The sequence below is a fragment of the Aquarana catesbeiana genome, linkage group LG07 (assembly GCF_042186555.1).
Source record: "Aquarana catesbeiana isolate 2022-GZ linkage group LG07, ASM4218655v1, whole genome shotgun sequence".
Lineage (NCBI taxonomy): Eukaryota > Metazoa > Chordata > Amphibia > Anura > Ranidae > Aquarana > Aquarana catesbeiana.
Window position 1 is genome coordinate 73,137,738 of NC_133330.1, and position 14,912 is coordinate 73,152,649.

A 14,912-nucleotide genomic window follows, 5' to 3' on the forward strand; every position below is an offset into this window, starting at 1 on the left:
GGCCTTTGAGAGTCTCAAGGCTGCCCATGTTTCCGCTCCTGTGTTGGCACATCCTGATCCTACGTTACCTTTTATCCTTGAGGTTGATGCTTCTGAGACTGGAGTTGGCGCCCTTCTTTCTATACGTCCTACCTCTGAGAGCGCTATGCATCCTTGTGGCTACTTTTACAAGAAATTGTCACCTGTGTAGTGCAATTACGAGATTGGTGACAGAGAGCTGTTAGCGATCATTTTAGCCCTGAAAGAATGGGGACATCTCCTCAAAGGTACCACTGTGCCAGTTCTCATTCTTGCTACTAAGATTGTAAGGACTGACGCTTTGTTGCAACAGTTTTCCTCCACTTCCAAGATGGAGTCAGTTCCGGTTCCTGTGATTCCTCCTGATCGTATTCTGGCTACGGTTTGCATAAGTCTCACTTCTCCTTTGGGTGACAAAATTCTTGCTGCTTGTGACCGCTACTTTGTCCCAAAGAGTCTCCGTACTGCAGTGCTCCAGACTTACCATTCTCCAAAGGCACTGGGAAGAATCAACTCTTTTGGGCCATTTCCCAACAATTCTGGTGGCCTAGTCTACGTGCTGATGTAGCCGCCTTCGTAGCTGCCTGTTCTATGTGTGCTCAGAGTAAGACTCCACGACACCTTCCAGTGGGCCTCCTACAACCCATACCCAATGGAGAGAGGCCCTGGACCCACCTGTCTATGGATTTCATTGTGGAGTTAGCCAACTCCCAGGGCAACACAGTTATCCTTATGGTGGTTGGCCGATTCTCGAAAATGTCTCATTGTATTCCACTTAAGAAGTTGCCCACTTCTAAGGAACTGGCTTCCATTTTTGCTCGGGAGATCTTTTGCATACATGGGCTACCCAAGGGGATTGTCTCGGACAGGGGTAGTTAGTTTGTGTCCCAGTTTTGGCGAGCCTTTTGTGCACAGTTGGGAATTCAGCTTGCTTTCTCCTCTGCGTATCACCCGCAGTCTAATGGTCCCGCAGAACGAGCCAATCAGTCCCTGGAGCAATTCCTACGTTGCTATATTTCTGACCATCATAACAACTGGTCAGACCTCTTACCGTGGGCAGAGTTTGCTCACAATAGTGCCTTGAATTCTGCTTCCCCATTGTCCCCATTTATGGCAAACTATGGTTTCCAACCTTCCATGTTGCCTGACCCCTGAGTGTGGTATCGATGCGATGGTCTGGTTCCGACCACTCTCCTATATATTTAACGTTTTCGCTCCCCTCCACCCCTGTGAAGGAGTGGACGTGGCTCTTAAATGATTCCCAGACTGTGCTAGACGCGTCTCGGAGACCATCTCCAATTTCTTGACGGACCACACTGCGGATATCACTCCGCTCCCCATTCAATAGGAGGCGTTGAAAGCGGTATTACGTGGAATGCTCTTTCAGCTGGATGCCCGTTTAAAGAAAGAGCGCTCGGCTTCCATAGTGAATGCGATTAAAAAACTCAGAACTCTGGAAACAGAACACAAGCATTACCCTACGATGGAGACCCTTACGGAGGTCGCCTCAGCCCCTTAACAGCTTTGTGAGTTATACAAGAACTTCGCTAGCACTTTTTCTGATAAGCTTGCTTTTCACCATTACAAATTTAAGGACAAGTGTGGCAGATCACTGGCCCGTTTTCTGCACCCGAAATGCTCCTTCATCTTTATATTACATATCCAGGGTATGAATGGGGAAGTGCTGTCCTCTCCATCCGAGATAAATAGGGCATTTAGGGATTTTTACCGGTCCTTATACCATATACCTCCTACTCAGTCTTCAAGCTTTACTTCCACTTTGGAGGAAGAAAAGATGTTCTATATTGCTGAGACCGCACTCCCTAAACCAGATGATGATATAATCAGCGATCTTGAGATGCCCCTCTCCATGGGATGAAGTTGCTAAGGCCATTGCTGCAACACCATCTGGCAAGAGTCCGGGCCCTGACAGATTTACTCCCAAATTTTACAAACTCTTGCCGCCCGTCTTACCCCCTTTCTGACTAAAGTTTTCAACTCTTTATCGGAGGGCTCAGTTTTCACACTTGAAGCGCACATTTCTCTCATTCCCAAGCCTGATAAAGACCTAACCTTAAACTTAAGCATAAACTTCAGACCTATCTCCCTAATTGGCTTCGACCTAAAAGTATACGCTAAGGCGCTCCCTAACAGGCTACAACCATTGCTACCCAGTTTGATCCACCTGGATCAAGTTGGATTCGTGAGTGGCTGGGAAGCTAGGGATAAACTCAGAAAACCCTTCTCCTAATTGTGTATACCCGTGCCCATGACATTCCTCTATGCTTTCTAACGGTCGATGCAGAGAAGGCATTCGATCGAGTGGATTGGCAATTTCTCTGTTGAACACTTCAGCAGATAGGGCTGGGCCCACATATGATGTCAAGGATAACGTCCCTGTACTCTACTCCATCTGCTAGGATTAGAATCAATGAATCTTTGTCTCCATTGTTTTCAATTTACATTGGAACATGTCAAGGCTGCCCTCTGTCCCCTCTCCTAAAAGTTCTTACTATGGAACAACTAGCTATTGCCCTGCGAAACAACCCCACTGTTCAGGGTATTATGGTGGGCCCTATACACGCAAAACACGCCCTAATTGCAGATGATCTGCTTCTATTTGTGACACAATCTCAGACGTCCGTACCCTCCATAAAGCTAGAGTTCCAGAAATGTGGGGTAGTTAGTATTTTCAAGGTAAATTATAACAAATCGGAACTCCTTAATATATCCCTGTCTGAGACGACTTTTCAACACCTCTCATCTACATCCTCTGTTAAGTTCTGCCTCTATCCGTTATCTTGGGATTGAAATACCAGCGGATGCATCCCAGCTCTTCTCCCGGAATTTTTACCATTGTGTATACGCCCACATGTGTGACTCTATAGTCACATGGGCTGCTCGGATGTGATAGGGAGGAAATGCTCAGCATAGAAACTCACTGAAAACTGAGCATGTGCACTAGCTGCCAACACTACTCTGCAAAATCCCCAACTGCAGTGGGGACATGGACAGGTTTTTTGCAGAATACAGAAAACTAATCCCATAGCATGTACAGCATGTAATACAGAATTTATTGATAGTTTTGTAATCATGTGGGTTTAATGACACTTTAAGTGATGCCTTTCTTTGGCTAACTCAAGTTATTAAAGATACAAACTTTTGGGACCCCATCAGGGTTGAAAAAGTGACCTAAGGAGTCCCGATAGTTTGAATCTTTAATTATGTGAGTTAGCTAGTAAAAGTTTAAAAGTTATTACTTAAATACAAATGTTTTTGTGTTGATCAATAGCTAACAGGGTAAACGACTCTATAATCCAGAGGAAAACCTGCACAGCGATGAGGTCCTCACTGGCAAACTAGCACATGGTCCTGCCCCCAGGACCACCCTCTAATATGTTTCACCCTCTTGCCTTAATCAAAAGAAGATAAATGATCAAGTCTTTGTTAGAGGGGTGGCCCTGTTAACGGGACCATGTGCTAAAGCTTGTTGGCTGATTAAAGTTTTGCCTGTGAAAACACCATTGGTGTGTTTTGGATTACTGAGCTATGTGTGGAGGAGTCACATTTTCAAAGCCAGCACCTAATCCCAGTTTATCAGAGGAGCACTTAGAGCAGGAATCTCCAAACTATGGCCTTCCAGCTGTTGCAGAACTACATGTCCCATGAGGCATTGTAAAATGCTGACATTAGGCATGATGGGAATTGTAATTCCTGAATAACTGGAGGTCCATAGTTTGGAGACCCCTGGCTTAGAAGGTTGGAGCTGTGCACTGTCCTTTGACTCTACAAGCAGTGCCAGACTGTACTACTGCAAGATCCGGATTATAATTTAGACCAGAGCTGACATTTCTGCCGATCCCTCTAAACCAGGCATGTCAAAAGTCCGGCTCGTGGGCCGCGTTTTGGTTTTGAATGGCCCGCCTGGTTACGTGGACATATATATCTTTTGTGGCCCCCAACGATCTCCCAGCGCAGAGGCCACAAAAGATATATATATATATATATATGCTGGCTGCTAGTCCTGTTTCCTGCGCTGCCATTGGACGACTGTTCTGTCCATCATAGGTGGCGGGACTTTGTATTAAAGAGGCCGCTGAGAAAACAGGAGTTTTACCTGTATGTAATCTTTTGGCGCTCGTCCCCCCCCCCCCCCCCTCCTTGTTCTTTCCGAGGCTGCAGATGGATGGCAATGGGGGTGCTGCACTGATGGCAATGGGGGTGCTGCTTTCATGGCAATTGTGGGGCTGCATTCATGCCAATAGGAGATGCTGCATTCATGGCACTTGTGCGGCTGCAGATGGGCTCTGACCCTTATTTTGCTTCACAGTTCTTTATTTAACATTTACGTTTTTTTTTTTACTGAAACTTCCCTCTTAAAGTGAAGGTGCGTGTTATACACCAATAAATACGGTATATCCAAATAACACGCCCAAGCTTATCTCTTTACTCACACACAGCCGCAAAGGCAAGGGAATTCTTGTTGGGCAGTGTATTAGTGCTCGAACGCACACACTTAGACTGAATTTTAATGGTTCACAGAATGTCAGGCAAAATGCATGTTCACTTCATCAAATCTGGCCCTCTTTGAAAAAAGTTTGGACAACCCTGCTCTAAAATAACTGCTTTATTTTGTATTATCATTTCAGGTAAACGTACAAAAAAAGGCATGGCAACAGCTAAGCAGAGGCTTGGGAAGATCCTGAAAATACACCGGAATGGAAAGCTTCTCCTTTAGTGTTTGCTAAGACAGACTTTTTCTTGTGGCTAGTGGACCCCGCAAGCTGACACTAAACCTTGAACTCTTGCAGGACTGCAGTGGCGCTCTGCAGACATTGTTGGAGGAACCCACCCTGCTCTACCTTCCTGCCACCACTTTAGTAATTCTTTTTAACTTCCAGCAGTTGACGTGTACAGAATACTGCTAATATTTTTTAATAATAATAATAATAATGTCCTTTCTCAAATTGCTGAGAGTGACTAGTTTGCAGGAAAGAAGAAAACAAAAAAAAAAAAAAAAAGGATCATTCCAGTCTTAGGAAAGAACCTGTTTCAAACGCGGTCAGTGAGAGAAACACAAAATGCATTGCTTCATTTGTTTTCTTTTGAAGGCATTGTATACAGCATGACGTCTTGTGCAACACTCTGGTCAGGAATCATGTCACACATTCTGCAGCAATGCCATGTGTAGGAAATGTGTTGTGCGCTTTGTATTTGTATCATCCATTGTAATCTTGATTGGTGATGAACTTGTTGGTAAGCCTACAACTAAAACTTCATGCCCTTACTGAACATGGGGATGAAGGGTAATTAATTATTTTTGTAGTGAAGCAGTTAGTCTTTATCCTTCTGGGGACCATAAGAAAGATTAGCACCCAGGGGTATACCAGCTATCATATAGCAGTTCACAAGGCTTCTAAGGAGTTCAGTTTATCTATGATGTTGGGATTCTTAATTCCGCAATTGCACTCAAATGAGATACCCAGCTTTGGTCGGGTACAATTAACTTGAATCACCTGCCAGCTTCTTATATCTATCAGAGGCCCCAGATGTGCATCTTCCTTATATAAATTTGTGTCTCTGTCTCCATTTACAAAGCCATTATGAAAGTGTAACATTTTTACAGGTGACCTGTAAAAATTCCACTCTTGACAACACTTGACTGTGGCAATTGGACACAAGTGGAAATTTGTAGTGGATATTTTACTGCTGTAAGCCCCAAGAGAAGGCAGGATGTGATTAATTTACCAAACAAGCACACAAAACCTAAAACAGAGTTTTAAAGGCCACTGGTAAGTCCACTAAAACATGATAGGTTGACCTGGTAGGCTGAGTCAGCCCTTGACTTCTATTATGTCTAGGATACTGTAACAGGGATGGACCTGGTAGGCTGAGTCAGCCCCTGGCTTCTTAAATGTCTAAAATACTGCAAGGGGGATGGACCTGGTAGGCTGAGTCAACCCCAGGCTTCTTTTATGTCTTGGCAACTCCAACAGTGATGTCCACTTCAGAGTGTTGTTTATCCCTCCTATTTTTTTCATGTTTCAGCTATTCCTGTTGTGTTCTCCATATTATGAAATAATTCAACAGGGATCCCAGAACCCCATCATAATGGCAAATGAATAGACCCAGGGACTCAAGCACAGACATCTCATTAATAAAGACCCTGAGAGGTAAAAGAAACTAGCAGGTGGTTAAAATGTCCAGCATCTACCAAAAACTAAAATATCAGCTTTGAGTGTACTGACCTTTTAAGTATTTGTCAGGTTTTTAGTTGTGTTTCTAATGGGTACACAAAAAGAAAATTGCCTATATAAACATTTAACTATTGAATCTCAATCTACACTGTGCACACACATGGTTCCAGAGCATTCACGTCCTCCAGCGTGGAAGGGGGAATCATGCAAGCTAATTCGTTAAGTGTGGTGTGACTCTCCTGCATGAACCTTTACAGCTGGCCTTAAATCTAAGACAAACCATTTGACTCCATATTTACCCCTTTTGCAAAAAAGAATAGCAATATTTAAAGGGAACACTAATGGATCTTAGATGTGTTTTGCTTTTATTGGTCTGTCTTATACAAGAAAACAAGCAAACTCTCAATGGTTTAAAAGCAATAACCCATTTTATTAATCCCATTATCAAATGTTTGAATTTCACTTACTTTTGTTTTGGACTGTTATGGAAAATATTTAGCATGTAGCAGCCGCTATCCAGAAAAGCATCATGGGACATAACTTCGAAGCACATGTATATGGGAAAAAAGGGTTTTTGCTTTGAACCTATGATAAATTTAAGACAAATGGATTTAATACTGCCCACAGCATGTGCAAATTAAAGTTTGAACCTAGTTCCCTTTAACATGCTTAGCCCATCATCATTGATAATTCATTTGATGTTCTTTTTTTTCCCTCTTTGTACTTTATGCCAAGGAGTATTTGTTACATAGGCCGAGTGCTATATATATATATATATATATATATATATATATATATATATATATATATATATATATATATTGCCCCATGTGATAAAACAGGCCACCCTGAGTTCTACCTATCAATATGTCTAAATGAATAAATGTCCCTTACTGCACTGGGAGAATTACACTGAGAACCCAATTGATTGTTACGATAAATGATGTCCAGTGCTCCATTGTTTTTTGGGTTTTTTTTGGGGGGGGGGGGGGGGTGTAAACTTTGTCAGAGTTGACATCTCTGTTCAAGCAATTAAAAAAAAAAACATTATTGCACTTAATGATATTTATTGCAGATTTTAACCTTAATATATACTCGGGAGCCACTTCTTTAATTTAATCTGTCTAGTAATCCATAAAGGGATGCACATGGTTGTCAGTGATTCTCAAGCATGCTGTGGCATTCACAGAATGCCTGGATAGTATTAAAGGGCCTAATGTGGGCCATAAAAACATTTCGATACACCACCTTAAGCCTGATTTGTTGATACAACACAGGATGAATCCATTGGTCTATGTACTTCAAATTCTAATCTATACTATCTGCATGCAAAATTTAATACCCGGTCAGACCAGGCAGTGTTTTTACAATCTTTATTTATGTAGTTTGGCTGGTCTTGTGCCCGTTATATCCTTTTCTCAACATTTTCTGTAAACTCTAGAAACCATTTGTAGAACCCAGGAAAGCAGCAGTTTCAGAGATACTGCAATCACCACTTAAAGGACCAACAATAATGCTACCAACAGAGTAAATTCTGGTCAGGATCAATTCATACTTCCCATGCTAATGTTTAAGGATAACTCCACTTTCATGTGAAAAAAAAACAAATAATAAAAAAAAATAATATAGCATATATTGAATGTTATTGAAAATTGCCTTTCCTTTTCGATCTGCAGCACTGTCATTTTCTGTCAAATGCAATATGGCTACCTGGAGGTGTTCTTTACACAAACTGTGTACAGAACGCCCCCTGAAAATGTGTGATAGGCATAGGATCGGTTCACATATATGCAAATTGGATACGTTTTTAACCACATACAAATTCGACCGGCTTTCGATGGAGCTGGTTCACACATGTACGGGGTGGCTGCGGTGCAGTTTTAAAAAGGGTCCTGTGTGTTTTTGGGTCCAGTTCAGGTGCGATTTTCAAATAAAAAAATCGCACCTGAACCGCAGAACAGAAACGCACTGGACTGCTGCGGTGAAACCGCAGCCGCATATGTGTGAACCCAGCCTTACTGATTTTCCCAGAAGTCTGCACTAAGATACGTCAGATTTTTGGCATCCTCTGCATCAAAAATGTTATATTTGGTGAAATACTCCCTAAGGGAACCACATCTAAAGGGATACAGACTCTGCCACTTTCCTCATGTAAGCCCTGCAGGTGCAGCAGCTGACTGATAATTATAAAACCACTCCCATACAGATTCACTCATGGACACAGACAAACAGCTATTCCTTCAGAATAACAAAAAGGGTAGGAATCTTCCAAAAAAGTTTGTTAAAATCTGTACACAGATCACCCAGAGGAGAATGTTTTTTTTTTTTTTTCTCAACAAAAGTGGAGTTAATCTTTAATTGAACAACAGCTTCTGACCAGGTCTTCATGCTTCTTTGTGATTTGCTGTTTAGCTTATACATTAAAGAGCAGGTGTACCTAATAAAGTGGCAACTGAGCATATATTTATGTCATCTTAAAAAACACAAATCATTTTACTTATAGGTTACGTGGTCAAATGTCAAATAGTTATTTAGAAAAATACTGGTGCAGCTCAGATGCTCTTTTGTGACAGTGTGGGCTTGTGTTTAAGCTGTTTATAGTGGGTTTGATAATTAGACTATGATGACTGCTGGGAACTGGAATTTACACTGTCATGGTGTGCAATTCATATAATAGAAAGTTATCAAATATAGGGGTTGATTTACTAAAACTGAAGAGTGCAAAATCTGGTGCAACTGTGCATGGTAGCCAATCAGCTTCTAACTTCAGCTTGTTCAATTAAGCTTTGGAAAAAAAAAACTGGTAGCTGATTGGCTACTATTAGGGATGAGCCGAACACCCCCCTGTTCGGTTCGCACCAGAACATGCGAACAGGCAAAAAATTTGTTCGAACACGCGAACACCGTTAAAGTCTATGGGACACGAACATGAATAATCAAAAGTGCTAATTTAAAGGCTTATATGCAAGTTATTGTCATAGAAAGTGTTTGGGGACCTGAGTCCTGCCCCAGGGGACATGGATCAATGCATAAAAAAGTTTTTAAAACGGCCGTTTTTTCGGGAGCAGCGATTTTAATAGTGCTTAAAGTGAAACAATAAAAGTGTAATATCCCTTTAAATTTCGTACCTAGGGGGTGTCTATAGTATGCCTGTAAAGGTGCGCATGTTTCCCGTGTTTAGAACAGTCTGACAGCAAAATGACATTTTAAAGGAAAAAAAGTCATTTAAAACTACTCGCGGCTATTAATGCATTGCCAGTCCGACAATACACATAGAAGTTCATTGATAAAAACGGCATGGGAATTCCCCTTCAGGTCCGGTATGGATATTAAGGGGAACCCCGGCCAAATTTTTTTTTAAAAAATGACGTGGGGGGTCCCCCTAAATTCCATACCAGGCCCTTCAGGTCTGGTATGGATATTAAGGGGAACCCCGACACTTTTGATTTCTCCCATAGACTTTTAAAGGGTGTTCCGTGGCGTTCGAATTTGCCGCGAACACCCCAAATTGTTCGCTGTTTGGCGAACAGCCCATGTTCGACTCGAACTCGAAGCTCATCCCTAGCTACTATGCACAGCTGCACCAGATTTTGTGCTCTCCAGTTTTAGTAAACCCCAGGGTTTTTTCATACATTAATACAATCTATTCACAAGTGATTCACCTTTCTGCGTCTCAGAACTAAAAATGAATTCCTAGCAAAGTAGCCCATGTGCCACCGAAATCTGAAAACTATGCACTCATTTTGGAAAAGCAACACCCATTTTGAAAAGCCACACCCATTTAGGGATTTAAACAATAAGAAAGCACTTTTGACCAGTAAATTTTAGGTGCTTGCACAGCACAACAAGCTCATTTTAGGTTTTTATATAGTATTTTGATGCAATGTAAATGCACAGTTAATGGAAGTTCGAAATGCACAGGAATAAATATATATTTTTTTTTAATTTCCTAATTTTCACCTAACATCACAATGTGACACTTGGCATGTTTCAGTGTATAACTTAGTTTGCTACTGCTTTATTGTGTAGCGTATATAGAACATAGATTTCCAGCACAAAGCCCTTTCAAAATGCAAAGAAGGGTATGAGGCTAACCCATATCAAACAATCATAAATGATTATTGTTCTTTATGCTTTGTTAATTAAGTACGCACTAAACCTTAAAGTATAACTCCAGCCAAAAATTTTTTTTAAGTTTTGGACTGAATGGGGGAGGGTTAGAACATTTGTGTGGTTTAGAATGCTGTTTGTGGTCTTATGCCCCGTACACATGATCAGATTTCCCGAAACAAAACTGTGGATTTTTTTCTTAAGGATGTTGGCTCAAACTTGTCTTGCATACACACGGTCACACAAATGTTGGCCAAAAATTCAGAACGTGAGAACGCGGTGACGTACAACACATACGACGGGCCGAGAAAAGGGAAGTTCAATAGCCAGTGCGGCTCCCTCTGCTTGATTCAGAGCATGCATGAACTTTTGTGCGACGGACTTGTGTACACACGATCGGACTTTCTGACAACAAGTTTTGTTGTTGGAAAATTAGAGAACCAGCTCCCAAACATTTGTGTCCGGAAATACTGACAGCAAATGTTCAATGGAGCATACACACGGTCGGACTTTCCGACAACAAGCTCACATCGAACATTTCCCGGCGGAAAATCCGACCGTGTGTATGCGGCTTTAGAGTTCCCCTCATTTTTTTATCCAAGAAACAGTGTTTTCCCCAGGACTGAAGGAAAAATATATAGGCGCCACTGAGTGAAAAAAAACTCACAGGTAAATACAAGATAGTAAATTAAACTAAAGTAAAACTAAAAATCACCAGAACCGGACTGAGGAAATATTTTTAAGGGGACACAAATAAATGCAAAACTATCAAGGGTAGTTGACTATAGTGTATTAATTACAGTATTTTATTGTCCTTGTTTCTGTTGGAGATTTCCCCTCACTGACCTTTCCCTGCTCAATTCAAGAAAAAAGCTGGAGATATATTTTAAGATCAGAGGGTGCTTTTTGGAACTTGCCATTAAAATAACCTTTGGCTCAGTACCATAGTTTGGCCCATGTACTAGAAATGTATTAGTCCCATTAACATGATGACTTCAATATGTGATGAACACTGGATCTTTTGGATACATTTTTTGCTGGCATGCAGACACTTTTCGTCTGTTTCTGCTCATAATTAGAATTCTCTGGTGCAACCCTGCTTATAGAAAGGCTGGTTATGTGCAGGGATAATATATAAGGGTTAACCATAAGGGCCTCCCTGTTTTGGCATTTATGTAGGTTTCAAGCCCTCGGGGTCCTATGTGATCATCATGGCTACATGGTAGTTGCAGTCACTATGACGTTACACTACTGTTTTGAGCAAATACACTTAGTACATGTAAAATGAATAAGTCTAACATTTGACCCCTTCCCCCCACCTTATGTTTATCAGCCAACTCCAACATTGTATTTTTGCAATATAATTATGTCCATTGGGCAAATGTTATGCCAAGTACCATAATATCCTTTTTGTTGCTACAAAAAGCAGGGACCATTAAATTTAATGCAATTCTTTTTTTTTTACCTTAAGGAAAACATCACTTTAGCTTTGGTAATCAGATGCACTCATTGTCATATTTGTTCCAACCATGTGTACAGATATGCATGCACCAGCGTAGCACCAGATAAGTGCACTCAGTACAACATAAATACTTGGGCTTTATCTAGCAGCATTTTGTAATTGCAATGATGGACCACTGATGGCTTCAACTATTCAGATGCCAACTTTAAGCAGTCTACTATAGTCAAGCTAATTTCTAATTGGTGGGTATGGGCTCCTGAAAATCGTTAGTCTTTGCTCACACAGCTGACCCTATTGAGGCCAATTATTTCTAGCGACCTGACCAGTCCAAACATCTCTAGTAAAAATCAGACAAGCAACATGACCAGCTCTGAGAAGGTTCTACTCAATGCAAAATGTCTTATGGCCACTCTTTTCAGTACATGCTGAACAAGTCATAAAAGATTGGCATACGTGCCCAGCCATTTTCATGGTCATCTACATCATCCAACAGTCTACAGTTTGCCTGACTCCAACAGTCTGAGATATCAGCAGCTTATCTGAAAACTGATCTCTGATTGGGTGTTGTGTATTACTGCATATTATTTTTCTTTGTTCCATAATGACTAAATAAAACCCAATATTCAAATTCCTGACACTATCTAATGTCTACATTTAGGAAATATCATACTTTGAATACATTTATTTTGTTAGTTGAGCACTTGTATGCCATTCCCTTTCTATAAGACAAAATGAAAAAAATAAAATGCAGCACGTTATGTTGGACGGAGGTTTTTCAAATTTTTTTCATTCCCTTTCTATGTTTTGTCATCAAGTCCATTCATCAGTGAACATATTAAACCTGCCATTTTTCCCCAGTGTCCATGTTTTGGACAAAAGCTTCATTAGAAACTGCAACTGGTGCTCAGTCAACCATAGAAAATCGCCATAAAATCATTTTCTGAATAGTTGCCGCTGCAAAAGCCTAGTATTAAATATATATGGGAAGGTGTCGCGTTCTGACAATTAATCTGGATTCGTGTGATTCCAGCAATTAGTATAGGAATGGTTTGTCTGCACTTCGACACTTAAAAAAAACAAACACCATTATTCCTCAGTCAATCCCATACTCTTCATTTTCCTTTGTTATATGTTCGCTAAGGCATAATTTTCATAGAATATAGCTTGTAAATAGCTTTTTAAATACTTTTTTTTCTACGAGATCAAATACCTTTTAGAACTTTACTTTTTTTTTCTAGAGATAACTTCATTTGCATTTAGAAATCTACCAAGTATAAAAAAAAATTATTTTTAGGTTGTGTATACTTTTTTTTTGTTGTTGTTGTCCTTGCGACTGAGAAAGGAGAATAAAAAAAAAAATGCCTGAAAATCAAGTTTATTTGTGCAGCCATAAAAGATGTCTTATAAAAAAATTGTCAAATATAAAAAAAAAAAATGTAAAAGAAAATTAGTAAAAAAAAAAAAAAAAGCAGATAGTTTGAAGTCTGGCCTTCAAAAGATATACCAGCTCCTTGTTTGAATTCTTGTACTATGAAAAGATGATGCAGTTATTTTAATAGCACCTTGTGAAGTGTTCTGTGTTTTGTGATGATGTAATAATTTATTAATGTTTGTAATCTTTTATACTTGTACATTTCGTATGACCTTTGTTTATATACACATTTACCCGCCCGGATGTTATGTCTATGAAAATCCAGCTACGCGAAACAATGGCGGCCTTATTAATTTAAAGGATTATCAACGCGCTACAGGTGCCCTGTCCCCTTGGGAAGGAGGTTCAGGAATGTCCACCTAATAGGGTCCCAGAGTTCTGCAGAAGCTTCCTTAGACATTGTGTATTGTCCTTGCTCAGCATCTATATAATAGCGTATAACCTCTCCCTTTCATGCTGTTTTTTTTTTTTTTTTTTTTTTTTTTTTTTATGTTTATTTTTATTTTTGCATCATGTACATTTATAATGAAGTTTATTGTGGCTATTACAGTGTTTTATTTACAAAATTAAATCAAAATGCTCTTGTATTAAGTCACTGAAATCTAAGTAAACTTAGATCAAAGTTTAAAAGAAGTAAAATATTTCAGGTTTTGTATACAAATGTGTCAGTGTTTTTCATGCATCTCCAAATTTTCTTAGACATGGGTCCTGTACCTTGAAAATGGCCAAAATAGAAGAAGGAAGCTGATCGGTGTGGGCATAGGGACTAAGGGTTTTAGCATTTCCAGATGTTCTCTTTTTTTTATGCTTTAAAAGTCATCTAATGCATGCTTATTTATAATTCTTGGAGAATTGATGCATGTAAGAAATTATAAAAGGGCACTTAAAGCATTATAGCATGCAATATATGCCACCTTTTAGTCATGGTAATTAAGAATATTGAGCCTCATGCACACTGGGTGTTTGCCCAGCTATTCTGATCGCATTTTCTCCTGGCAAGAGAAAAGCAGTGTAAAAATACGCCTAAAGCTGCGTTTTACAAATGCGTTTAGGACGCGTCAAGCTTTTGGGCATTTATTCATTACATTTGCCAAAATGTATATGTAAGTGGGACCTATACTTTAATTATTGAGAGCTGTGGGAATTCTCTGTGGACAGAGGATAAATAAGTCCTCTCTCTGCCTTATGCCAGTGCAGAGACTCTGTATAGAGGAAATGTTAGGAGTTAGCGGCCATTTACTTTTGGGGTGCTGGAACTGGAACTGTGCAAGGATTAAGCTTGTGGAGAGGGAGTCTGGACAGTAGGATGGAGGGTTAGTGGGGGCTATTATTGCTGGCCTGAGGGAGAGTATTATTGCTAAGGGATATTATTAATTAACCCCATCAATAATAACCTCTCTCAGCTATAATAGGTTATTATTTCTGGTGTGGGGTTATTACTGCAAACAAAACATTTAGACAGTGGCGCAAGCCAAAGTAATTCTACTGTAGTGAATAGTCCATCATAAAAGCCCTAAGTACATGAACTCTATTAATAGGGAGAGGATAAAGGTCAACTGCTTCGGGGCCAGCCTTGTGTGGGGGAGTAGCAGCGGTCTCCAAACATGCAAAAAAGAAAGAGTTTTACAGGCACCTCTGAGTGTAGACTGTAAGTTAATTTTTTTCCAAACACAATAAGTAAAACTCACATGTA

The 14,912-nt window shown here is 40.2% G+C and overlaps 1 protein-coding gene across 3 annotated transcripts in view; it reads left to right on the top strand.

Moving 5' to 3' along the window:
* The window catches only part of PHF2 (PHD finger protein 2), a 441,387-nt gene extending 430,838 nt beyond the window's left edge, over nt 1-10,549 (top strand). For all 3 annotated transcript variants that reach the window (XM_073592328.1, XM_073592327.1, XM_073592329.1), the window contains one exon: nt 4,668-10,549. In XM_073592328.1, coding sequence (XP_073448429.1) covers nt 4,668-4,756 — 89 coding nt within the window. In that variant the 3' untranslated portion in view covers nt 4,757-10,549. The remainder of the gene's footprint in view (nt 1-4,667) is intronic.
* The last annotated feature ends 4,363 nt before the right edge of the window (nt 10,550-14,912 follow it).